Source organism: Vespula vulgaris, chromosome 2 (assembly GCF_905475345.1).
Source record: "Vespula vulgaris chromosome 2, iyVesVulg1.1, whole genome shotgun sequence".
In the NCBI taxonomy this organism is placed as follows: Eukaryota; Metazoa; Arthropoda; class Insecta; order Hymenoptera; family Vespidae; genus Vespula; species Vespula vulgaris.
The window spans coordinates 17,632,379-17,658,969 of NC_066587.1; the positions used below are offsets into that span (position 1 = coordinate 17,632,379).

Sequence of the window (26,591 nt, forward strand, 5' to 3'; positions counted from 1 at the left end):
TAGAGGTGCTACATGACACTATTATTCAATTTTTACGAGTTCTAACGTTTGGACTTGGCGTCTTCGTGTTGGAGGCATAAAATGGTTACCTAGAGAAAAAAATATAAAGAAGTAGTTTTGCCGATATTTATTTGACGATATTACTTTCATTGACTGAGTGATATACGTCGATAGAAAGCGGTAAGAGTTACTGGATATTACAATTTTTTTAATACTATATATATTATGCAGAAATATTTTTCATCTTGTTTTATACTTCCGTCACAGAATGAATCGTGACAACAATTTGATTATCGTTTAAATATTTTGTTTTCTTTTAAGATTATAAAGTTATCAAAGTATCATCGTGTATATGATTGAAATATTAATAATTTATTTTCTACATAAAGATATTTCTGTATGTAATTTTGATATATTATTTTCAGAGAATGAATATTATCTTTGGCAGAATGATGATATAAATTTTTAAATGATTAAAAATTTTCTTATAATTGCGTAAGCAACGTGTAAAAATTGCATCACACATTAACTATTTTCTTGACTAATATTATATCCCATACTTGTAATACATATAAATTTTTTTTTTTAGATAATATATCTAATATTTGTGATATGTATATATATATATATATATATCATACTAATATTTACTATATTAGTAAATATTAGTATGATACACCCAATACTAATATTCATTTATTTTTTTTTTATTAACTATTTTAGTCAAAATAACAATAAATTAAAACCAATGGTACTTTAGATATAACGTAAAGGAGTAATCGTAGAAAATGAATAATATCGTTGATTATTAAAATAATTGGTAGAAGTTTTATCATAATTGTTTTGATAATAGAAAAAGTGATATCAAAAAGTATTTATCCTTTTGTACTGGTAAACATATAAAGAATATATATAATATAATAAATAACAAAAGATATACTATAGGAAACTAGATTATAGTTAAACAATAAATAAATGATATAAAGAAGTTAATCAGCAAACTGTATGTATAATATAGACAATTATTATATAACAATGATTATCGTATGACGTAACTTTTTTTAAAAAAGATAATGTAAATTTCAATTGTAATGATAAACTGAATATTTTAAATAATGTAAATAAGTTTAACAAATATTAACTGATAAAAGCTTTGTTAGGTTAGAACTATGAATATAAAAGGAAGTTAATAAAATTGGTCAATTGAACATTTGAGTAAACAGAAAAAGTAGTCTTGCCAAAGAACCTATTTGACGTGCTTCTTTCGTAATTTTTCGACGACGTCACTTCATATGTATATCGAAGAATCTTAGTAAGTATATTTATTAATTGCAACAGAGTGTGTATTATCTTTTTCGGTTGAACGATTTCGTGAATCATATACAGTTGTTGATCTACTTTGGGAAAAATAATTCGTATGATTCGTTTGTATATCTGTGTTATTTCTACGAATGCATTGATAATATCGTTCAAAGATTTAATGTATGGCGTGCACGTTTGTTGAGAGCAACTACGGTAAAAACTCTCTACATATATAACGTCACACGTCTTTTTGCGCGCGCTTTGACTTTAAATTGATTCTTTACAAAGAAATTTCCTTAAGGTTTGGCCGAAAATGCAAACGAGTTTATAGTAATGAGTAATGGATCTTAATGAGATTGCAATGATGCCTTCGTTCGAATAAAAATTTAAAATCTGTGCTGATATAAAAAACATAACGATTTAAATTCACGATAGATAACCGAAAGAAAGTGGAAGATCTATAGGGATGCTAATTTCCACATTTATTTATTTATTTATTTATTTATTTATTCAGTTAAAATTTGTTTTAAATTATTTTCTTTTGATATATGGCTCGAAAATATATCGAACAGAGAGAAATTGATTTGTATATTTGTCATACATACTTCACAGCTGCTTTCTTTTACCAACGAATTATTTAACGTAACTTGAAATTACAATCACGCAATGTAACGTTGAATAACGATTCGATTGAGAAAGAATAAACTATTATAATAACGATTAGAATGATAAAGATGCAGATGGCAGACGACTAGCCTTCCTTGTATTTCAAATAGTTCCGGGAAAAGTCAGCTTACTTCGATAAAGGTGTACCCAAAATAAAAAAAATAAAAAAAAAATAAAAAAAAATAAAGAAGAAAAAAAGAATAGGAAGAAATAAGAAAAGGTTCTATTTAAATATTATCATATTCGTCAATCTCGTTCGAACTTATAGATATTTTGGAAGTCTCTTTTCAAACGTTCTAACGTCCATTCGTTTCTCTACGTTAGTCACGTATTTCGTTCTCCCTTTCCAACGTCTTCTGTCTATATTGATTTTTCTTGCGTCTCTTTCATTATTTTTAACTTCTTTAGAACATTTAAATATAATTACATTCAATATATAATCATTAAGAAAATTCTCTCGTAAACTATCAACGTTAGCGATGTGATTCATCGATTTTGGATATCATTTCTTTCGTAATAATGTTGTATTTTGAAATTAGGAGAAAGGCATATTTATAAGATATTCTTTCGTAAGTCTAGTTCAACTGGTTCTATTAGTAACATTCGTAGTAAGATTCTTATTTTGAACTATCTAAAGTTGTAAATATAATTTGATTATATTCGTGTAAATAATACTTATAATACAGTTACATTTTCCCCTAAGATATATTTTTCCCGAAAGAGATAAGTGAGATGAATTTACTTCCTAAGTATTAAAAGATAAAGATGTAGTAAACATTGATTTTGTATCACGAGTTGTATCATGTTAACATTAGTTTGTATCACGAGTTGAGAAATTCCCAAAAAGAGAAAAAAAATAATTAAATCCATTCTTAAAATTCGTTTGAAAGTTTAATTAGATCATTCGTTCGTTGATAGATAAGACAGAAGTCTTATTTCACGAATTTTATTCACGTTCGTACATATAATTATTATTAAGAAAATATTGAATTATTCATTAATCCTCTATAACATCGTATAAGTTTAAAGTCACACATTTACACACACATACATACAGAGTCATCCAAATGATTCCTAAGTGGATTTAAAGATCAATTATTTTTTTTCAAGATTTTTTAGACTAAATTATTTTTCTTTCAGATTGTAATAAGCTTAGCAATATATTTGTATAAGTCTAGCTTGTAATTTTACAATTTGAAAAAAAATTAGCCTACAAAGTTTTGAAAAAAAATAATAAATAATTAAAGTATTTAATTATACTAATATTTACGATACTATTATAACTTCCATATTATATTTTTTTTTCTTGTATACAGGAAAAAAAAGGGATTATAAATAAGGTTAACGTATAATTTATTTTGTATGTTTAAAAATGTTTTCTTTGATCATATGGTTTTTTCCAAAGATAAATTTTCGTTTATTCCGCAGTAAAGTTCTAATATTTTCATGATTACGTAATCTTTGATTATAGACTTTGTTACTTTCATCATTCTTTTCTTCTCTTTCACCGTTTCTCTTTCTATCCATCGTTGCTTTCTATACAAAAGCACGGAAACCACGTACGTAAGCGTTTGGGATAAACATTTCGAATGAATATAGAATATCTTAGAACGACGACAAAGCTCTTATTTTGGTTTCTTCGAAAGGATAGCCTGGAGAGAACGGAGAAGTTATTTTGAAATATTCTGTGTTTGGAAAATAGTACGTTCGTTTCTAATCCGTTTTAGACCGTGAACTTGATTTAAGAGAGGGAAAGCGCGAGAAAACTTTCGGACGTTGTTTCTAAGACACACAGACGATATATTATATTATATCGTAGAGAAAAATATTTCTTTTTCTATTTGTTATGAAATATTTTTTGACAAAATTAAATAAGACGTAATTAAATTTTTTTAAGTTTAACGTTTGAAGCGTTAATTATGATTCAAACAATAAGTTTCGCAAAGAATAAACACGGAGAAAGGGTATTATACGATGGCCTTCACATATATATTTTCTTTTTCCTTTTTCTTCTTTTTGATCATTAGCAAACAAAAAAAAATCTTTAGAGTAAACTACCGGTTCTGTTTTTTTTCTTCTTCCTTTCTTTCTTAATCGTAAAAGCGTCCTGTTAGTTGCGTAAGTTTCATTCTCGCTATTGGTTTTAACGAAATAGTATTGTATCGTACTTATCGATTGTATTTATTATCAATTAGGAAGTTTTATGCACGTTTCATAATTAAAATATGAAAATATAAATAAAATATTGTTTCTTCATACAATTATAGTACTAACTATAGTATTATTTACAATATTAACAAACAAAATGGAAAACTGAGATAACACTATCTCTGAAACTGTATTGTTGTTGATAGTTTGCACTTAAAATTTATAATTAAATTTATGCATTTGTGCAAATTAATTCGTAATAAAAAGAAGTATCTAATCTTGTTATCGACAAGATGGATAGCTTCTTTTTCTTTTTTGTTTATTTTGGTTCATTGCTTTTTGTCGATAATTTTCCTATATTAATAACGAAACTCGAACTAGATAAAAATGTGTTTGAAATTCAAGATTAGATAGTAATATATAGAAATACAGTTAAGTACATTTAAGCAAGAAAAGATAAGAATAAATTTGAAATTAAAAATTATATTTGTTCGATAAACATTAACCCCTATTAATTAATTTTCTTATTTATTTTGTGAACATTAATTTTTTACTTATTGTTTTTGTTTCGTCCTCTAATAGTTATATTTAGTACATATTATTAAATACATATAATTACATTAATACAAGTAATACGTAAATATAATTTAAACTTAATAAGTCAGAAATAGAACAGGCATAGACGATTTAATTTTCGTATGAATTTCATTGTATAAAATGTAAATAAATACTGGAAACTTTCAGCTATAGTTCTGAAAATCGAACGTTAGGTTTGGTTTTTGTATTAAATGGTGGGGAGAATGAGAAAAGAGAATCGATGAAGGAGGCCTCGATGGACAGTGTAATTTCGTCATTTGTGTTCGTTGGCTCGAGTGTACGCGTTGTCCGTTGTCCGTCGTCGTTATCGTCGTCTTACTATTTCGTGTCGTGTCTTTTAGTTTGTCGTGTTTGCGACCGCGTTTCATACGGATTCACGCTCACTCAAAAAAGAGTTTCGGTTCTTCGAGCGCAGTGTCGTCTTACGGTTTCACCTTGCTACTTTCTACCCGATTGCGTTTGTCAGTCTTACCTCTTACTCTCTTCTTTCCCCTCGAGATCGCATCCCTACGTGTTGCTTTCGACGAAAGTAAGAATTCGACGAGGAGTCTGAGAGGTCCAACATGCGAGTTCTTACGCGCTCTTCAATATTCGTCGTTTAACTGAATTTTATAGAAAATCACTGTTAATTCCTTTTATTTTTAATTCGAAAAAAGATAGAAAAAAAGAGAAAGAGAAAGTTATCCTCATTTTTTTTAAATATCTTGTTGAAGTTAAAAAAAGAAAAAAGAAGAGGGAGAGAAAAAGAGAAGATAAAAAGATCGAGGTGTCTGTTGATTTTCTCGAGAGGTGGACGTTCTTGTCATCTTTGCCAGCAGTAAAGTGGTTGAAACTGTTACGATAGTGTGACGTACGTCTACCTTACAGAGAAAGAGAGAGAACGAAAGAAATATATATGTATACACATATACATACATATTTCGTACCATACACGTGCATCGCGCACCAACTTTGAGCTTCTACGAAACAGTTCGTTCTTTGAAAAGGTGTGTCTTAAAACATATATATATATATATATATATATATATATATATATATAAATCGGAGAGAATTCAATCAGTTTTCGAGCTATTATTTCTTAGCATTTTCTATTCGTTGAAATATCATATATGTATGTATGTATATGTATAGAGAATATCTCCGAAGTTATGATATAAGTCATTGGACGATAGAAAAATAAGTTGAGGAGAAAAGGTAATATTTTTTTCGTTTAACATTTTTTTTTTCCAAGAAAAATAAACTGGATTATATCACTACTATTATTTTATTTTTGTAGTATCCACATTTTTTTGATTTATTCCTCATTATTCTATCCAGAAAGAAAGTGAATATTAGAAAAAATAGGAAGCAACACGATCAAACATTATTAATTATTACCGATGGATTTTCAGTCATTTTTCTCGAAAACGAAATTTTAAACGAAAAAAAAATATTATTCCTTTTTTTCCTTTCCTTTCCTTTTCTTTTCTTTTCTTTTCCTTTTTTTTTTTTTGTTTTCTTTCTCGAATTATTTCTGCGTGTAAATCATCACCCGGCCGCTTGTATCATGATTTCCAAGACACTCTGTATATGTATCTCATCATAGCATTTTTTTTCTCCCATATTTTTTTTGGAAGGGGTTTTTCTTCTTGAACCACATATGAATAATGGAAAATAATTATTATCTTATCTGACCTGTTTATAACAGAAGAATAATAAAAATAAACATCGTTTATTCGCGAGGCCACGCATAAAAGCGGAACGCGCGATCGAAAGTCTGTTTTTATTATGCTTCTATGATCCGTTCAAGTTCAAAAAATTGCTTCGGCTAAGAAACCGTCTCACTCTCTCTTGACTTGCTCGTGAACGTTCGAAGGAGAAACGTTAGGTGGAAAAGTGTGTATGAAAAAAAAAAAGAGTTAGAATGTGAGAGCAAACGAGAGAGATAAAGAGAGAGTGATTCGACATTCAAGCGCCGGCATTGCAGCAGCATTTACATTTGTGTGAAAGGTGAATGTCAAAGAAAGTGTTTGCAAAAATGTATTATTATTTTTTTTGTTATAATAACTACCTACACTTTGGAGACGAAAATGTATGTAATATGAACTTTCGAAGATAATTTGTATACGTATAAGAGATGCATGAGGTTTTGCGGTTTAACGCAGTTACAGCAGATGCGGTGTAATTTTCTTTTTTAATGTTATTACTTTAGTTGAATTATGCGTTTTTGAGAATTAAAATATTAAATTTCTCTTTTTATTTTTTCTTATTTTCTTTTTTTTTTTTCTTTTTTCTTTTTAAGGTGTGGTCTTTTTCTAGGCGTGGTTTTTTTTTTGTTTAATATGCATGTGAACGTAATTAAACATATCACACAAAGTAACATGAAAAGATAAATAACGAAGAAAAAAAAAGTAATAGAAAAGTCGTACGAAACCTTATTCGGATTTTTATTTCTTTTTTTTTTTTCTTTCTTTTATCTTTAAGATCTTTTTTCTTTTTTTATCTTTACGTTGATTGGAAAAAAGAAATAATTACTTATAAAGAACGAAACCAATGTTATATGAACATCATTCATCATTGAACATGAGAAAAAGGTTAGCGATCAATCATGTATGTGGAAATTCTTAAGAGTTAACTCTTCGAAAGTCACCGACCTTGACAGACCTTTTTTTTTTCCCCTTAAGTAATACGTGAGAAAATAATGAATGTTAAAATTCTAGTTTGATACCATTTTTGTTGTTTATTTTTTGATATTTTTATCATATTTTTTCCTTTTGTTTTTTCATAAAAAATTTTAAAGAAAATACAAAATATTTATCATCATTTGCCACATTACGATAAGCTGTTGATAATACATTCATTAAGGATAAATAATTTGTTAAATTATTCATTTAAGTATTTACTTTATATTAATCGTCGAATTATAATATAAAAAAGTTAAATATGTTATTTAATCTGCATTCATGCGTAAACATTTTTTTTCTCTTTTTTCTCCGTATCTTGTTAGGCAAATTATATAAGAGAAATACTCCCTTAAAAAACTTGTATCATCTAATTTTCTTCTTTTGTATGAAAAATAATTCAGAGGTTAAAAAGGAAGTGTATTAGGGAACTCTTTTTTGTATTAATTTACCCTGCATAATTTAAAATTTTTCTTTCGTTTATTACTCTTTCTTTATATTATTCACATAAAATAATATAGTCGGTTCGTAAATACGATATTACATGATGTAAAAAAGTATAATATCAATTTTAATTTTGTTTTAAAGGTTGATTCGTAATTACAAAATCAATCTTAATTTTTGATCTTTCGTTTTTATTTCCTAATTATTATACTTGTTTTTACGTTGTATCCTCTTTATTTTGTTACTTTAAAAAATTTTTTTCCTCGATATACGAATAGACGTAATTTTTCTTTTTTCTTAGTAAAATGCTTTCGAATGTTTAATGTTAATTCTGAAAATGTATCTTATAGATTTGGACATTGCAAGAAAAGTAAAAAAAAATTAGGCAAAATGTTGGCGAAACTCTTTGAAGTACATGGCAGATTTTGTGCTAGTCATCCGTTAGAGGTAATCGTAACAACATTGACCCTAACAGCCTGTATGTTGAACATGGATACTGGAAATGGACAAACTCATGATGCCGATGTTCTACCTGTGACGGTAAATTGTCGGCACGGTCGATGTAATCCTGACGTAAGTTAATAGTATTGCAGAAATTAACAGCTGTATATATGTTTAAACATATATATACATCTTTTTTCTTTTTTAAACAAAATGTGTTTTAAATCGATTAGGATTTGAGCGCTGTGGAAATTATAGTAATGACTATAATACGATGCCTTGCAATTCTTTTTACGTATCATCAATTTCGAAATCTTCAGAAACTTGGTTCAAAATATATACTAGGTAAGCTAATAACTTTATTTATAGCTTTATCTCTATTGATATTTTATGGGTTTTATGATAAAAAGAAAATAAATTATTTAAAAAATTTCCGATGACAATTATTCAATGATAATGATATTAATATAATTCCAATGATACTATTTATCGATGCATATTTCTTTTTCTTATAATTATACATATTAATAACTATAATAACCTTTCTTTTAATTCTATAGAAATATATCTCGTTCAAATAAATAAATGTAGATATTATCAATTTCTTTTTTATGTGCAGGTATTGCTGGCTTATTTATAGTTTTTTCAAGTGTAGTATTTACATCCAGCGTCGTAAATTTTGGTCGTAGCATCTTCGATCTAAAGTAAGTTACTTATATCGTAAAGTCAAATATATTATTATAATAAATAAGTTGGTTGCATTCGTTTTCTTTTTTTATCTTGTTTTAACATATTAATTCTCAAGTTTTTATGTCTCATATATTTTATATACCAAATATTTCGTAATGATGGGAATAAGAAAATATTCCAGTTAAGATGATCGATTTATTTATTTACAGGGATGCACTGTTCTTCTTCTTACTTTTGATTGATCTTTCGAAAGCTGCTATATTAGCACAGTTCGCTTTAAGTTCTAGAAGTCAAGAAGAAGTACGTACTAATATAGCTCGCGGAATGTCTCTTTTGGGTCCAACTATAACATTGGATACTCTAGTCGAAACACTTCTTATTGGAATAGGCTCTTTATCAGGTTTTAAACGATTGGAAACGCTTTGCAGTTTTGCGTGTCTTGGTGCAATTGTAAATTACGTTGTATTCTTGACATTTTATCCCGCGTGCTTATCACTCATTCTCGAGGTAACTATTTGTTTCAATAAAAAAAACTCTTCCCCATTATATTTATGTTAAGCACATATTTAACATTTTATATTTGCAGCTCTCTCGAGGAAATCACAATATGGGTCCATTAAGTGCAGATAAAATTTTTATGATGTATTCTTTAAATGAAGAGGAACAAAAACCAAATCCCGTAGTAGAACGTGTTAAACTAATTATGATTGCTGGTTTATTCGTGGTTCATGCAAACAGGTATTTTAACAATAACTTTTTTTCTAACTTAAAAATAATCTATCTTTCATACATCACGATCTCTCACAGTATAACACAGTAAGCTCTCTATAAAATTCTAAGGAAGAGAAAAGTTATCGCGGCCATCTTTGACCTTTGCTACACACATTTTTACGTTTGCAATTGTGTAGCAGTATTTATTCTTAAATTTAACGGGTCAGGTTCACATTGTGACACTGACATAGGTATACATCTAGTTCATATTCAATGAATGGTTTAACGTCATTGGGAAATATGGTATATTTCAAACATTTCTACATATTTCGTGGGATTTTGCAATCCAATATAAATAATTTTTTATATAAATCCGTAGTCTATATACAAGTATTTCTTTTACAGTTAGCCTTATAAATATTTACAGATTTCAATACAAAAATACGCCGTATATCTTATGATTCCCTTCTTTTTTAAAAAAAGAAAAAATCGTAAAAATAGCCTCATATAAAAGTCATATCGATAAATAATATATGTAAATACAATGTCAATCCATAGTGAGTTTAAATATTACATAAGAAATGTATTGGCATTCTATACAGAGTAAAATGAGAGTCTAAAAATAAATATCACATAGTTCTAGTATCCTTTGTTATGTTACTATCGTTTTTAAGTCTACTTCAGTTTAAGAAAAAACGTTGATGGAAGAACATCCTATATTTAAATAAAGTATCTCACTGTGGACATTCAATTTGTAGTTGTAATTGAATACACTAATGTAGTATTTAAATGTAGATATCTATATCTTTCATTGTTATATTTATATTTTATATTTCATCATACTTTGGTTACAGCCGTTGGCCATTTAAAAGTAGTGCAAGTGAACATACAGTAGAAGGTGCAATTCCAACCAATTCACATATTGTAGTAAATGCATATAACGAAACTGATAAACATTCAGAAATTAAAGAATACTTGATGAATTGGCTATCAGTTAGTGCAGAAAATATAGTTATACTGATTTTACTCCTGGCATTAGCCATTAAATTCATTTTCTTTGAAGATAAAGGAGATATAACAAAACAATTGAGGTTCCAAGAAGATAATACAGAAAACGTAATTGAATCAGAAATTATTACTACAGAAAAGATGGATGTTTCATTAAGACGAAGATTTGAAGGAACTATTCAACGACCAATCTTTCCATTGTCTGAAATAAATAGTGATTGGATAGAAGTAATAAACGAGCGTAACATAGAACTTGTTGATAAAGAAATACAAACTGATGAAAAAGTGAATTCTACGGATACATCAAGTAACAAAGATTCTTCACACCGATCTATTGAACCAAGAAATTTAGAAGAGTGCCTTGAAATTTATCAATCTGAGGTAAGTAAAAAGTATTTTTAATATTTCATCAATACTTAATAAATATTATTGTAAAACGATATTCTTTATTCTTTATTTCTTCGTAGCTTGGAACAAACGCATTAACAGATACAGAAATCATTAATTTAGTACAAAATAAATATATACCTGCATATCAATTAGAAAAAGCTGTAGGAGATATGGAAAGAAGTGTCTGCATCAGACGACTCTTATTAGGCACTACTGGAAATTTTACTGATGATTTATTAGAAATACCATATAAAAATTATGACTACTCAAAAGTACTAGGATCCTGTTGTGAAAATGTTATTGGTTATGTACCAGTCCCTGTTGGCATTGCTGGACCTTTATTAATCGATGGAGAATATTTTCACGTTCCTATGGCTACGACCGAAGGTTGTTTAGTAGCATCTACTAATCGTGGCAGTAGAGCATTATTAAAAGGCGGAGTGACAAGCCGTTTACTGGCAGATGGTATGACAAGAGGACCGGTCGTTCGATTTCCAAACATCGTTAGAGCTAGCGAGGCTATGTCATGGATGCAAACTCAAGAAAACTTTCAAAAAATGAAAGTTAGTTTTGATCAAACTAGCAGATTTGCCAGATTAATCAAAATCCATGTACGAAATGCAGGAAGACATTTATTTATTCGCTTCGTAGCCAAAACTGGCGATGCTATGGGAATGAATATGCTTTCCAAGGGAACAGAAAAATCTTTACAGACAGTACAATCATATTTCCCTGACATGGAAGTTTTATCTCTCAGTGGTAATTTCTGTACAGACAAAAAATCAGCTGCTGTAAATTGGATTGAAGGTAGAGGTAAAAGTGTAGTTTGTGAAGCAGTGGTGCCATCAGAAATAGTGACAAGTGTACTGAAGACATCTGTTCATGCATTAGTCGATGTCAATATAAGCAAAAATCTGATAGGATCAGCGATAGCTGGTAGCATAGGAGGATTCAATGCTCATGCAGCGAATATAGTGACTGCCATTTTTATAGCTACTGGACAAGATCCTGCCCAAAATGTAACTAGTAGTAATTGCATGACACTAATGGAACCATGGGGACCAGATGGTACAGATTTATATGTCTCTTGTACAATGCCAAGTATTGAAATAGGCACTGTAGGTGGAGGGACAGGACTTCCAGCACAAAGTGCATGTCTAGCTATGTTAGGTGTAAAAGGAGCAAATATAGAACAACCTGGTGAAAATGCCAGCAGACTTGCAAGGATAGTTTGTGCTACTGTACTTGCTGGAGAGTTATCTCTAATGGCTGCTCTAACAGCTGGACATTTAGTCAAAAGTCATCTTAGGCATAATAGGTATGCTATTTAAATTTCTTGATAATATTTGCCATACGATAATTAATAAATAATTTCGATTTCAGATCATCGACAACAGTAAGCAACCCAATGAGCATTGTGCAAAGTACTAAAGAAGAGCAATTATCAGTACCAAGTATATCACTACCTTCGCCAAAACAGTGTTCAGAATATTAGCATAAGTCTTAATATTTATGATATGCCTTCTAATGTGATTACGAAAAAAAAGTAATACTGTAAGTACATCATTTTTTGTCTCCCAACAATATTAAAATATAGATATTTCTTCCTATAAAAGATAAACATGACAATAGAATTTCAACAACTTTTTTAGAGAAAATTAAGCCTAAAAATAAAAGCAAATACGCTAATGTACATAATAATATAAAATGTTTACTTAAAGTATAATTATTTTCTGTTGTTTAATATAGTTTTATTTTATGTCTACATTTTTATAATAATCTGTGAAATTTATGAATATGAAGTAATAATTACATCATATTCATAAATTCACATGTACAAATGTATATGAAAAATTCATATTTTATTCTTTTTGATTATAATTAAAATATAGACATAAATAATTTATATGTAAAAACTCTTATATTGGAGATATTAGTGCAATATTTTTAAGTAAATAATACTTCGATTTAATTTTATCAAATAAAGACTGCACTGTGTGATAGGTCAAATATAATTATACTTATTAAAGAAATGTATTGTATTTAAATACTGTGTTATCGTATTAACAAAAAAACGATCTAATTATTATGTATATTATGTATAGTATGTTAATAATTACGTGCAAAATAAAAAATGTAAAAATCTACATAACTATATAAATATAATAATGTTTTTAAATATGTTCTGTGATTTTAATGTTTTTATTTATTTATATTTATAATTTCCCCATTTCAGAACAAATGATACTAGAACTAATTTTTTGTGAAAATGTCTTTGATACCAGTTATTTTCGATTCCTTTACCATATTTTTTAATGTAATATAAATAATAGTACGATAGCCTAATAATAAAAATAAAAGTAATATCTAGAAGAAATACATTACATCTTTTCATATGTTTCATCATATCCACATGATAAACATGTATGGGAATATGTATCATCAGTCTCATTATAAGTTTCCTCTCCAAATTCATGAACGTGAACGGCCTTTGTCGTTTTATTGTAGAGAGAGCTTCTTACTTGCATTCTCAGTCTTTTAATCTACATTAAATAAACATTGATATAATGTTACTACTTATATTTCACTTGAACTAAAATAAATTTGCAAAAAGTCTTATTATAATAGAGTTACCTTTTTATTAAAATGTTTTATTTTGGTTTCCTCTCTCTTCAAATCACGCTTTTCTTTTTCTTCTAACAATTTCTCTTCTGAGCCCCAAACCTCTAATGCTCTTTGTTCTATTTGTAAATGTAAATATAATTTCATTTCACCCCAACGTGGATTATGAGGATTTTTTCTAACGATATACTTTAATGCTGGCTCTCTTTTATCGAAATCGTAATCTCTTAATAAATATTCTTGTTTAGCTTCTGATTTGGTAATTAGAGAATGTTTTTCCTTGCTATCTCTATTTAAAAAGAAAAAAATTATAATAATTTTTTATTTCAATATTGAATATATTACATACCTGCATGCGTCACATACTTCTAGATCAAAAGTCTGAAGAAGATAAGAATCTTTAAATTCTTTATTACAATCATTACAACGAGGTAATAAACTGATAAAGGGTGCTGGTTCCGTTACGATTTTCACCTAATAAGAAAAAATATTTTCAATATATTTTTAAATATGACTAATTGTAACAAATATAAGATCTTGAACAAAATTCTACAAAAAAAAATTTGTAGATTATTATTAACTTATAAATTATTTACCATTTGTTGTTCCAATTCATCATTTTCTTCTATAAGAAATCCACCACCACTATCAACAACACGTTTTCCTTGAACCTTTATTGCTCTACCTTTGGATGACTCATCATTCTCACTTTACAAGGATAAAATATTGTAAATAAGTACTTATTTAATAAATACATTTACTAAATAAAGATAATATGAAAAAAAAATATATTAATTTAAATTCATATGAAATATTAACTAAAAAGATTAATTTACTTTATATATATATTAATATATGCTAATGTTTTTTTTTTTTTTAACTTTTATTATTCTACTTTTAGATGACATTGTTTTCACTTTTCAAGGACAATCAAACTAATAGTCATAAGTAATAACTACTAACAGTCATAAGTAATAAACAAAGATAATGTAAATAAAGAAAAAACATTAATGAAAATTTAAATAGAACGTTAATTGAAAAGAATAATTAACTTAATATTAATTATTAAACATACCCTTTTGCATATGGATGAGCTACAAGTTTCGAATTTTTTAACAACAATGCCTTTTGTCTGTTTTTTTCAGCTCTTTCCTTAAGTTCTTCTTTCATTTGGGATGATACATCTTCATTTATAATAGAATTACTTTTATTATTTATTATTTCACTCGACATTTTACTACATTAAAAATTCTTCAAAAATAACCAAGTTACTAAATATATATGTAACTGTTTCAATGATCAGACGTTAAATACTGCACGAATTACATAGAACGCGCCAAAATCGTCTTCTTGAGAGTCAAAACTCTCTTGGTAAAATAATACCCTGGAATAGATTATATTTGGACAAATTATAAAGCAGAAGTAAAAATTGAAATTATTCAAACGATTTCAATGAACAAACAATTTCAAAAAAAGAAAATAATCAAAATAAAAAAAAATACCTTGTAAAATTTTCAATTTTCTTAGAAAAAACATTATTCTTACTTAAAAATAATTCGATATATGTAATGCTCATTGCGCTCACAGTTAATGGACAAAAAATAAATCAAAATAGAAATTACATTAAATTAAAAATTATAGCAAATTAAAAGCTTAATAATAAAATGAATAATAACACTTTTAGTTATTACAATATAAATTAAAAAAATTATTATTATAATAAATATCGATGTAGATTGTAAAACGAACGATTGGTAGCATGAGTTGACGTTTCATTGAGCACATCCATGAAATTTTGTCATTAGCAACATGGCGCGAGGTAGCAGTGCAGGCTTTGATAGACACATTACGATTTTTTCGCCGGAAGGTCGGCTTTATCAAGTAGGTAAGTCATTTAAAAATATTTTATTTAATATTATAATACATGCTAAATTTATTATGCTTTTCATAGAAGTTAAAACATAAATTTTTAAGTTTTTATACTACTGTATCATGACATGGCGTATTCGAACTTTTCAAACTTCTTTAATAATTATTTTTGAATTTCTTTTTTACAGAATATGCATTTAAAGCCATTAATCAAGGGGGTCTAACATCGGTTGCTGTAAAAGGTGTAGATACCGCAGTTTTTGCGACACAAAAAAAAGTACCTGTAAGATAACCTCTATCAAATATTTCAATTAGAGATCAATTTGGAGCAATCATTCATTTTATGTTTGATTGTAAAATTTTTTATTACAGGATAAGTTGCTAGACGCTTCTAGTGTTACTCATGTATTCCAGCTTACAGAACATATTGGTTGTGTTATGACAGGCATGATAGGTAAGTTAATTCATATTTGTTATATTCTTTGATTTATAATTAATTATAATAATTTCTTTACAGCGGATAGCAAATCTCAAGTACAACGAGCAAGATACGAAGCTGCTCATTTTAAATATAAACACGGTTATGAAATACCCGTAGATGCATTATGTCGGCGTGTTGCAGACATCAGTCAAGTATATACACAAAATGCAGAAATGCGACCATTGGGATGTTCTATGATGCTTATTGCATATGATAGAGAAAAGGGTCCTTGTATTTATAAAGCTGATCCAGCTGGTTATTTCTGTGGATATAAAGCTATATCAGTTGGCGCAAAACAAACAGAAGCTAATTCTTATTTAGAGAAAAAGTTAAAGAAAAAACAGAATTACGATTTTGATGAAACTATTCAATTAGCTATTACTTGTTTATCTACAGTTTTATCTGTTGATTTTAAACCAACTGAGATTGAGGTTGGTGTGGTATCGAAAGACAATCCTAAATTCCGGTAATTATACATTTTAATGATGGAGTATAAAATATGTTATTTAATAATAATCTGTGGTTTTTCTTTTTTATAGTGTGCTGACAGAACAAGAAATTGATAAGCATTTAACAGCAATTGCCGAAAAGGATTGATGATTTTACACAAGGTTCTTAATACATTAAAAAGGCTTCATTGATTTTATTCAATACTTATAAAATTCTGAATAAATGTATGTCAAGAAATGATACATTTGGTTTATCAGTAACTTAATAAACATCATACCTGAGTGATTTATATTAAAAAATTTATTTTTTTATTTTACCAAATCGAATATACTTTTGTAATGCTTAAATAATTATTTGCCCGAGGCAGTTGCCAAAGGATTTCTAAGAACCAAAATGACAGAATCTCCGCGAAGGAACATCTTTGTGATCAATCTATCCTTGTTAACTGGTTTTGCCTAAAAATGTTGAGTATACAAAGAAATTAATATCATAGATACATGACACGTAAAATGTTAGTTACCTTTTTTTTTCCTTTGCCTGTTCGTGGCAATTCGGTCCACATTTCTTTTACGTTCTCTAGTACCATATTGCAATGCCTGTCAAATGCCTTTACTCTACCAAGCAACTTTTTATTATTTCTACAATTTATTAGTACTTGAGTATTATTCTTAACCGATTGAGTTAGTACTGAAAGCGGTCCAGTATTGAACTCTTCTTCTTCCCTCTTTGCTAATTCTTCTGGTGTCATTTCTGACTTAGGTTTTGTTAAGGATGACCTAAATAATAATTGGAATTATAAATAAACATATTACCGCAAGACAAATTATACTATGTTTTGCAATACATTATAACCTATTTGAGCAAAAAAAAAATCTACTCTTTCAATTAAATTCTTGTGCATTTTTGTCGATATAAATTACTTACATCTTTTAACAATCTTTCGTCAATCTTCGTAAACTCCAATAATTGAAGAAATTTCCAAAAAAATACACTGCTTGCCTTCTTTATGGCAACGCGTTATATCTTTTGCGTTACTCAAACGTATTCGTATTCAGTCAACTATGACTAACTAGCTGACTATTAACTATATATTCAAGTGGAATTATTTCCATGTAAGTAATATTATCAGCACGATGAAGCTTCATGTATATAAGGCTTAAAAGCAAGCGATTTCTTATACCTCATTGGTTGATTACCATACGATGGTACATAATAGAGTTATATAGAAAAATCATATGGTATGTACATGCGTACATTCATGCATATACGTATACAAATCACCAATGTAAATAGTGTTCGATAGTTTGACAGTTCTTGATATTTCAAAACTGTAAACATTATAGTTGTTGTTGTTAATTTCTTTACGACTTTTAAAATAATAACAAAGATATAAAATGTTGAGGTATACAATGCGTTTAATCATATCAAAAATTTTTTCTATACTATTGTTCGTCGAATTCTTGCGACATAGTATCCATATATAAATGTGTTAAGTTCCGCTTATGCGATTCAGTCGAGTTTGCGTTTTCTCCTCTTTATGTCAGGTAGATATTATTTTAACAAGATAAATTTCATTGTCTTGTCAATGTATTGTTCTGTTATTTATATTATTTATCTTTTAGAGCTATACGATATATAAATATAAATATAAAGTTTTATCTATATAGAATGTAATTATAAATGACCAGAAGTCTGCACAATTGAACTGAGGATTATTTGCAAACAAAGGAATATCAACATGTGGAAGCCTTTTGAAGCTGGAAGTTCTCCAGTAGATTGGTGTGAGGGAAATTATAGTATATCGCCCAGTATTGCAGAATTTATGAATACGGTTGGTGATAAAATTTATATAAGATACATTATTACATTAATTTTCTTTGTCTATATAAAAGTTTATAGACCTCTATGTTAAAGAAAGGATGATTCATTTTATCATAATATATTTTCTTTGTTATTTTTATCATAAAAGAATTATTTATATATATATATATATGTGTGTACATGTGTGTCTGTGTATATATACACAAATAAAAGTACATAGAAACTTTTTTTGTTTCAGTTCAGCAATGTAGTTTTTTTATTACTTCCACCTGTACTCATGCATCTTTTTCGTGATTATGGAAGATTTGTAAATCCAGGAATTCATGTGATATGGTTTCTACTTATGATAGTAGGTCTGAGTAGTGCCTATTTTCATGCAACTTTATCTTTAATAGGTAAAATATGTAATAAAAATTAATAAGATGGATAATATATACCAATTAGACTAAATGTTAATTGTTATTATTAAAGGTCAGCTTTTGGATGAATTAGCCATATTATGGTTATATATGGCAAGTTTTTGTATGTTTCTCCCAAGAAGATATATTCCAAATGTTTTCCAAAATGATAGAAAACGTTTTTCAATGTTTCTTACATTTCCAACATTAATAGCTACTGGTTTAGCATTAGTACATCCAGCACTAAATGCATTTGCCTTAATGAGTCTTGGTATACCTGCATTTGGTTTTATGATAATAGAACTAAAAAGGTATACTTGATATCTGTTCATATTTTTTATCATATTTGATATTTAGTTTATTTTAATTATTGTCTATACTTTTTTTTCCAAGAACAACATCAATGAGGGTGTATAGACTAGGTCTCCGTTGTGGTGCTGTATGGGTATTAGCTGTTACATGTTGGTTAAATGATCGTTTATTTTGCGATACCTGGCTGAATTTAAATTTCCCGTATCTTCATGCTTTGTGGCATTTATTCATTTTCATAGCAAGTTATACAGCAGCAGTACTCTTTGCTTATTTTTCTGTCAAGGAAGAAAGACCACAACAATCGCCTACACTTCGATACTGGCCAAGAAATGATTTTGAACTTGGCATACCATATGTGACGATTAAAAGTTATGTCAAAATTGATACAAACAGCAATATATAATTAATAGAGAGTATTATAAATACTTATAAGGCTATAATGTACATTTATTACTAATTTAGTAAAGTAGTAGTAGATTAAAGAATGAACTGCAACAATGGTATGCTTAACAAGATATTTTGTATATCTATTTTATAAAGAATATGTTCTTATATATTTGAGCTAAATGTAAGATTGTTATACTGAGCAGTATATAGGAGACAATATATTTGTCATTATTGAAATTATTTTTATTTTTTACGATTATTTATTACAAATTTAATTAAAAATATTTTTTATTTCAATTTAGTTTTATCATATATGTTTGTTTAAAAAATAGTGATTGCAAATGATATATATATAAAAATAATTAGCTTTCCAAATTTATTACTAAATTTATTTACTAAAATTTATTTATAAGATTTTACATATATTGATTGAGAATTGAACCTGAATATGTATGAACAATTATTCTGTAAATGGTAGTTTTATAATATTTTATTTTGTAAGTCAAAATATGTTTCCAACTAATGTCTTACAATGTATGTAAATGGAATTTATTTCAATTTATGTTATACTAATGGAATGATATTGACACATGTGATGATATTTAATCATGTAACATACAGTATTTTATAAAAGTGCATAGCAAAGTATTGAAAATTTTTGTATGTTCTAAAAGTATATTATATTCTCGAGCATAACAAGAACAAAATATTTTGTAGTTATATATTATTTAAATATGAATATTTGTACACATACTCATATACACCCTTCCCCCACACATACACAAATTCATCATGTATATACTAAGATTGTATACTTAAAATGTAGGAAAAAGATGGACATATATGTTGAATATACATATACATAGACATACACATAAGCCAAAGATTTGTATCAATGTATTAATTTATAATATAAATAATACATGTGTAATAATAAGGTTATAATAAAGATATAAATAAAAAATTAAGTATGCTAAATCTTAATATAACAAAAACCATGAGATATAAACAAATACATAATTACAGATAATTTACAAAAATATATAGTACATAAAAATATATAATCATCTGCAGAAAAATATAACATACATTATTAATTATGGAGTTAATGATAATTCTTTGTGTTATATTATTTGTCCCTTACACCATTATAGAAAAACATTATTTACTCTCCTCTATAATATACAATATTATTATCGGTCTCATGAATTTTTACCTCATATAATAAATCTGGATTAGGCAATTCTTTTTTCAGTTCATTGTAAATATATATAGCTAAGTTCTCAGTGGTCGATACAACATTTTTAAAATAAGATACATCTTTGTCTAAATTTTTGTGATCCAATCTATCCATTAATACATTTTTCATGTACCTTTTTAAATCAGATATATTCATAACCATACCAGTTATAGGATCTAGAGGTCCACGGACTGTCACTTCAACTGCAATCATTTAAACTTTTATAATAGCGCTCATATTTTTAATTTATTATTATATCATAAATATATTTATATATTTATATACATATATATTTATATTATAAAATTAATTTATTAAATTTATATATGAGTTACCAGTATAATTATGTCCATGTCCCCAAAAATTGTTACATTTTCCATATATCGCTTTATTTTCTTCATCACTCAAATTATTGCTATAACGATAAAAAAAGAGTAATATCTTAATAAAAATAATATACTTACTATTAACTGCTGTTAACCTTATAATATGAGATATAATATAGATAATATATATACATATATATACACATATATATATATAGACATTAATTATTAGTACCTATGCAATCTATGACAGCTAGATATCGATTCTTTTCTCGTTAAATAAACAATTGGATGAGCCATTTTTATAAATTGCTTGATAGCTAAATTTTAGTTGTCTCCTAGAATACGATTATTCTATTATAAAAGTTCACAACTACTACAATATTATACAACAGAAATTAATCCATATTGATGAACATTTAACCAGAAAAAGTGGTTACTTAGAAAAAGTCAAGGATAATTATTGAAAGTATTCTATTCGATGTAATACAATGTCGTAAGAGCATTTTAATAAAATATATTATATTAATAAAAGATAATTATTCGGTCATTAGCGAGTGAAATTTTATAACGAAACATTAAGATTATTTTATCAAAAGTTTAAATATACATATATTAAATCAGAAGTTTCAATAAAGACAGTTTCAAAAAAAAAAAACAAACAAAAAAATATGTTTTCAAAGATATAAAAAATATGCCTTGGTATGTAAATTTTATAAACATTGGCTTAAAATTCCAAGAGATATTTAAACAAAAATATATTTTATATATTTCGTGATTTAAAGTGATCGAATTTCCAACGAATTTCCCGCCAATGATTCTATTTGAAAATGAATAAATTGTAGCCAATGGTATTACATGTGTATGCGCGATCGTGCATTGTAAATGCAACTTTATAGGAATCAACTATTCTACGATAGTGCAATATTGGTGCATGTTACTAATCCAATATGAGCTTAAGATTGTGTTTAAGACCGATGGGTTGTTTCATGATAAGATAAAAATTTCCTATCAATTGAATCGTACTATCACCCGCTCGAAGATAAGTTTCATCTGCTAGTGCTATTATACTGTTGTTTAAACTTATCACTAAGTTTGAGTCTATAGTAATCACATTTCCTTTCTGCATACTGTCATGCCGGTAACGCCCTATAAACTGTAAGAATTAGTCATTTCACGGAATGTGTGATATAAATATAATTTGAATATAGAAAGTGAAGGGTTGCGAAACATATACGACTCTTGTTTGATAAAATGGATAGCAAGGGGAGAAAGATTATTGTCTGTGATAATGGAACGGGGGTAAGCATATATATATATATATATATATATATATATATATATATATATATAACGATGTAATTTATTGTAATATAGATTGTTTGGAGTCCCTTTTTCTTAATACATTCTTCAATATATATTCAATATGTAGTTATTAACATATTACTATTTTATATCTCTTATTTGTCAAGTACTAAGCTATCGTCTAAAAAAAATTCGGATATAATATATTTTTATATTCTTTTTTCAATATTTATTATTCTTAATTTGATATATTTTCAGTTCGTCAAATGCGGATATGCGGGAGCGAATTTTCCTGCGCATATATTTCCTTCGATAGTTGGACGTCCAATCATAAGGGCTGTTAATAAAATAGGAGACATCGACGTGAAGGTACATATTTTATTTCTGTTTATAATAACATGCTTAATTAAAAAAAGAAGGATATATATATATGTGATTTATAATTAGTTTTTATTGGAAATGATTAAAGTAAATTTATTTATTCGTTCTTTCATTTCTTATTTCTTTTATTTTTTTCTATTATTCTGTTTCTCTATATTAAAAACAATAGATACTATTCTTCCTTAAAAAAAATATGATTAAAATGAGAAATTAATTAACAATTATTATGCTTAAATATAAGAAACACATATTCTAGATTTCTTCTTTTTATATCAATAATGGAATAAATGAAATGTTATTTTTATAAAGTACTACTAATTCTATTGTCTCTAATTATTTATCTTTGCAAAGTTACAAGCAAATAGACATTAATTTTTTTTGAAATACTATAAAAAAATTAATCGTTAAGTTTTGGAAAGTATATGTATATATATAATAAGTAAAGTTATTAATATAAAAATTATATTTTCAGCAAGAATATTGTGTTCGTGTAAGTCAATTTATAATGTTACCCTGTGTGGCTCAATGAATAAAGATTGTTTAAAAGCTTATTTATATTTTTCTACTGACGTAAATATAAAATGTAAGAGTTTGACTTATTAACAAAAATTGACTTTTATTAACAAAACTTTGAAAAAGGAATGTATATCACAAATGTAAGATTATTATTATCTATATCATTATTATAATATTTAATATACTTCAACATTGTCAAAATCAAAATTGTAATCGTCTATGCATCGAATAATTCGATGCTATTAAAAGCCTTTTGCTTGTTTTCATTTATTAAAAGAAGGGATAGAAGACATTTGTTATAGGTTTTTAGCCCATTTTTGGTACGTGGGTATGTGTGTATATACTGTGCTTTTGATAAAATATCTAATATGTTTGTGTGCTTACATTTGCTCTCGTAGGATGTGCTTAACATGCCTGTAAGTTTAATGTATTTTTGATGCTAATTTGTAAATCTATTTCTCATTGATTGATTATAAAACAATTTTTAAAATAATAGTTTCTTTTTTAGAGAATATAAATGGAGAAGTAGTTTCTAATAATCAATTGATCTATTGAAATAATACAATTCCTATATAATTCAAATTTTAACATAATTTAATCAAATTAAGTAATTTTTATTCCATTTATATTATTCATTTATTTCTCTTCTGTTATGATTATAATAAATTTGTAAACAAATATTTAATATTTATAATGATTTTTATTTTATAATAATATTAATCACATATTAAGAATGGTATCAGTGTTATAAACTTATATTGGCAATTTATAGGCATATAATAAGGAATAAGATTATATGAGTGTTTGAATCTGAATATTGTATTGTAAAATACCAATACTATGTGAGCAAACATCCACAAGCGTTACATGTGCAATGTTTGATCATTCATACTCTCAAGTTTTCAATTTTATTTATATCAACAGTAATAATGATCTTTGTATCTTAGTTTTTATATTCTTATTAATTGAGAAAACCATTAATCATATCTAATGCATTATTACAACAGGACTTAATGGTTGGAGATGAAGCAAGTAAACTTCGTTCTATGTTAGAAATTAGTTATCCTATGCAAAATGGAATTGTTAGGTGTGTATAAAGAGTTTATATATAATTCATTTATAACTGTAATTGAACAATGTAATGCTTTCTTAGAAACTGGGAGGATATGTGTCATGTTTGGGATTATACATTTGGAAAAGAAAAAATGAACATTAATCCTAGAGAATGTAAAATTTTGCTGACTGAACCACCAATGAATCCTATCACAAACAGAGAGAAAATGATAGAGGTAAAACATATATCAACGTATCTTTTTCTACTATTTTAAAGCTCATTACTTATTCAAGTATATTTAAATAATAATATTTTCATTTTTTTTTTAGGTGATGTTTGAAAAATATGGATTTGCTGGAACATATATCGCGATACAAGCTGTACTTACATTATATGCTCAAGGATTGATTAGTGGTGTTGTGGTAGACTCTGGTGATGGAGTTACACATATTTGTCCAGTATTTGAAGAATATGCTTTACCTCATTTAACACGTCGATTAGATATTGCTGGTCGTGACATTACTATGTATTTAATAAAACTACTTTTATTACGTGGATATGCCTTCAACCATTCTGCTGACTTTGAAACAGTCAGGATGTTAAAAGAAAAATTATGTTATATTGGATATAATATCGAAACTGAAGAAAAACTAGCTCGTGAAACGACTGTTTTGGTAGAATCTTATACAGTAAGTATAACTATCTATATATTTAAGATACAACATACTGATTCTTTTACTCATCAAATGCCCTGAATTTGTACTTTTTTGTTCATCATTGTTAATAGTTTTTTTAAGCTTCCAGATGGTCGAGTAATAAAAGTAGGTGGTGAAAGATTTTCAGCACCAGAAGCATTATTTCAACCACGTTTAATAAATGTCGAAGCTCTGGGGATTGCAGAGCTAGTATTTAGTACAATTCAAGCAGCTGATATTGATATCAGAAGTGAATTGTACAAGCATATCGTTCTTAGTGGTGGCAGTACAATGTATCCAGGACTTCCATCTAGACTCGAACGAGAGATCAAGCAACTTTATTTGCAGAAAGTTTTAAAAAATGATACATCCAAACTTAATGTAAGTTTATTAAAATATATATTTAAACAATTTTTATTATCCTTGCGTGGAATATGACTCCTCCAAATAGTTTACTTCATATTACATTCTATAGAAATTTAAAATCAAAATCGAAGACTCACCGCGACGCAAAGATATGGTTTTTATGGGTGGTGCTGTATTAGCAGAAATAACAAAGGATCGAGATTCCGTATGGATAACGAAAGAAGAATATGAAGAGAAAGGTCTTAGTGTATTAAAAAAATTAGGATCCTATGAATCTTAAGGATATGTTATGTTAGTGCAAGGTGCAACATGAAACAAAGTAAATTTTTCAGACTAAAAGTGATGCAAATGCCATTGAGAAATAGTCAAGTTGTTTTACAGACTACAAATTACTTGAATGATATAAGACAGACAGAGTGCTTGAGTTTGCTGTAAGGGCTATGTCATGCCAAATAGAATATTTATTTTGGTTATGCAGATTAGTGCAATTAATAGAGCTATATAATCAACTGTAAGATCTTCACATGGATGTGAAGACTAAATGAATTTTTATTTTAAGTACATGCGATAATTATCAGAGGATCATTAAAATATAAAAATTTTTTACTTGGAACACACAAAATGGTTATTTTATACTATATAAAAATTTTAATAATCCGTATCTCTGGAGCTCTTATTTATATGCATTCCAGAAAACGAATTTTGTAAATATAGCTTTTATAAATATCACTTTTTGTTTAGTAAAGTTTTACATTTATTGTTGAAGCCATAGCTTCTCTGCCAAAATAATAAATAAGAAAAGAGGACAGTTTCCTATAGATCTAACTTCAGTAAAATGAACTTGATAAAATCAGTGCAATGGCTGAAATTGTTATTGATGAAAAAACACGTAGGCATTGATTTAATTTATCTTTATGGTTCACAGAGAAACGCATTTCTTTTATATAACAAAACACAAGTATTTGTGTATCAACATGCATCATAGTAATTTATTCATAGGTTGAAAACAATCATAGATAAATCGATTAATTTAGCGATTTATATTGTATAATATAAAAAATATAAAACTACGATTAAGCAATAGTTGATATAAAATCATGCATTTAATAATTTAATTATTCTAAGATATTAAATATTTTATAAAAATATAGGAGAAGAGAGGAGAGAGAATTTTTTAAGTTTTCTCTTAAATTTTTTCACATCTTACGAAAACAAACAACACCCGTATTATGGATTGTCAAAACAAATTGTCAAAGTTGTTCTTGTAAAAAGTAGATTTATAAAAACGACATGTCAGTGTTTATTTTTTTT

The 26,591-nt window shown here is 27.2% G+C and overlaps 7 protein-coding genes across 17 annotated transcripts; 4 read left to right on the forward strand and 3 right to left on the reverse strand.

Annotated features, from left to right (window-relative positions):
- The first annotated feature begins 28 nt into the window (after positions 1-28).
- LOC127072935 (3-hydroxy-3-methylglutaryl-coenzyme A reductase) lies at positions 29-13,106 on the forward strand. 5 transcript variants are annotated; one of them, XM_051013820.1, is made up of 9 exons: positions 29-180; positions 8,168-8,390; positions 8,492-8,603; positions 8,878-8,962; positions 9,158-9,455; positions 9,535-9,686; positions 10,514-11,048; positions 11,135-12,375; positions 12,441-13,106. In XM_051013820.1, the coding sequence occupies exons 2-9, from the start codon at positions 8,208-8,210 to the stop codon at positions 12,550-12,552; spliced, it is 2,718 nt and encodes a 905-aa protein (XP_050869777.1). In that variant the 5' UTR covers positions 29-180; positions 8,168-8,207; the 3' UTR covers positions 12,553-13,106. The 5 variants fall into 5 exon arrangements, with proteins under 5 accessions (XP_050869777.1, XP_050869779.1, XP_050869778.1 ...); XM_051013822.1 differs by lacking the exon at positions 29-180 and adding an exon at positions 1,125-1,312; XM_051013821.1 differs by lacking the exon at positions 29-180 and adding an exon at positions 4,784-5,699.
- Positions 13,107-13,240: 134 nt separating this feature from the next.
- LOC127072948 (DNA repair protein complementing XP-A cells homolog) lies at positions 13,241-15,006 on the reverse strand. The gene is made up of 5 exons (XM_051013847.1): positions 14,755-15,006; positions 14,276-14,387; positions 14,029-14,153; positions 13,692-13,968; positions 13,241-13,600 (listed from the first exon to the last, which is right to left on the reverse strand). The coding sequence occupies exons 1-5, from the start codon at positions 14,910-14,912 to the stop codon at positions 13,439-13,441; spliced, it is 834 nt and encodes a 277-aa protein (XP_050869804.1). The 5' UTR covers positions 14,913-15,006; the 3' UTR covers positions 13,241-13,438.
- Positions 15,007-15,411: 405 nt separating this feature from the next.
- Positions 15,412-16,721, forward strand: LOC127072952 (proteasome subunit alpha type-6-like). The gene is made up of 5 exons (XM_051013854.1): positions 15,412-15,564; positions 15,737-15,831; positions 15,921-16,002; positions 16,066-16,495; positions 16,569-16,721. The coding sequence occupies exons 1-5, from the start codon at positions 15,489-15,491 to the stop codon at positions 16,624-16,626; spliced, it is 741 nt and encodes a 246-aa protein (XP_050869811.1). The 5' UTR covers positions 15,412-15,488; the 3' UTR covers positions 16,627-16,721.
- LOC127072954 (probable small nuclear ribonucleoprotein Sm D2) lies at positions 16,658-17,564 on the reverse strand. The gene is made up of 3 exons (XM_051013856.1): positions 17,404-17,564; positions 17,000-17,255; positions 16,658-16,934 (listed from the first exon to the last, which is right to left on the reverse strand). Coding segments are annotated over exons 1-3 (363 nt in total). The 5' UTR covers positions 17,406-17,564; the 3' UTR covers positions 16,658-16,829.
- A 155-nt stretch (positions 17,565-17,719) lies between these two features.
- Positions 17,720-19,637, forward strand: LOC127072950 (alkaline ceramidase). Of its 3 annotated transcripts, none has more exons than XM_051013849.1 (5): positions 17,720-18,023; positions 18,102-18,310; positions 18,539-18,695; positions 18,772-19,009; positions 19,092-19,637. In XM_051013849.1, the coding sequence occupies exons 2-5, from the start codon at positions 18,218-18,220 to the stop codon at positions 19,411-19,413; spliced, it is 810 nt and encodes a 269-aa protein (XP_050869806.1). In that variant the 5' UTR covers positions 17,720-18,023; positions 18,102-18,217; the 3' UTR covers positions 19,414-19,637. The 3 variants fall into 3 exon arrangements, with proteins under 3 accessions (XP_050869806.1, XP_050869808.1, XP_050869807.1); XM_051013851.1 differs by having other exon boundaries at positions 18,133-18,310; XM_051013850.1 differs by having other exon boundaries at positions 18,147-18,310.
- A 635-nt stretch (positions 19,638-20,272) lies between these two features.
- On the reverse strand, positions 20,273-21,468 carry LOC127072953 (6-pyruvoyl tetrahydrobiopterin synthase). Its single transcript, XM_051013855.1, has 3 exons — positions 21,199-21,468; positions 20,973-21,052; positions 20,273-20,840 (listed from the first exon to the last, which is right to left on the reverse strand). Exons 1-3 carry the CDS (start codon positions 21,261-21,263, stop codon positions 20,563-20,565), a joined length of 423 nt encoding a protein of 140 aa, XP_050869812.1. The 5' UTR covers positions 21,264-21,468; the 3' UTR covers positions 20,273-20,562.
- A 397-nt stretch (positions 21,469-21,865) lies between these two features.
- On the forward strand, positions 21,866-26,586 carry LOC127072944 (actin-related protein 2). Of its 5 annotated transcripts, XM_051013836.1 has the most exons (9): positions 21,866-22,265; positions 22,527-22,637; positions 23,122-23,139; positions 23,564-23,581; positions 24,173-24,252; positions 24,319-24,454; positions 24,549-24,908; positions 25,017-25,295; positions 25,390-26,586. In XM_051013836.1, exons 1-9 carry the CDS (start codon positions 22,218-22,220, stop codon positions 25,558-25,560), a joined length of 1,221 nt encoding a protein of 406 aa, XP_050869793.1. In that variant the 5' UTR covers positions 21,866-22,217; the 3' UTR covers positions 25,561-26,586. The 5 variants fall into 5 exon arrangements, with proteins under 5 accessions (XP_050869793.1, XP_050869795.1, XP_050869794.1 ...); XM_051013838.1 differs by lacking the exon at positions 23,564-23,581; XM_051013837.1 differs by lacking the exon at positions 23,122-23,139.
- Positions 26,587-26,591: the final 5 nt, after the last annotated feature.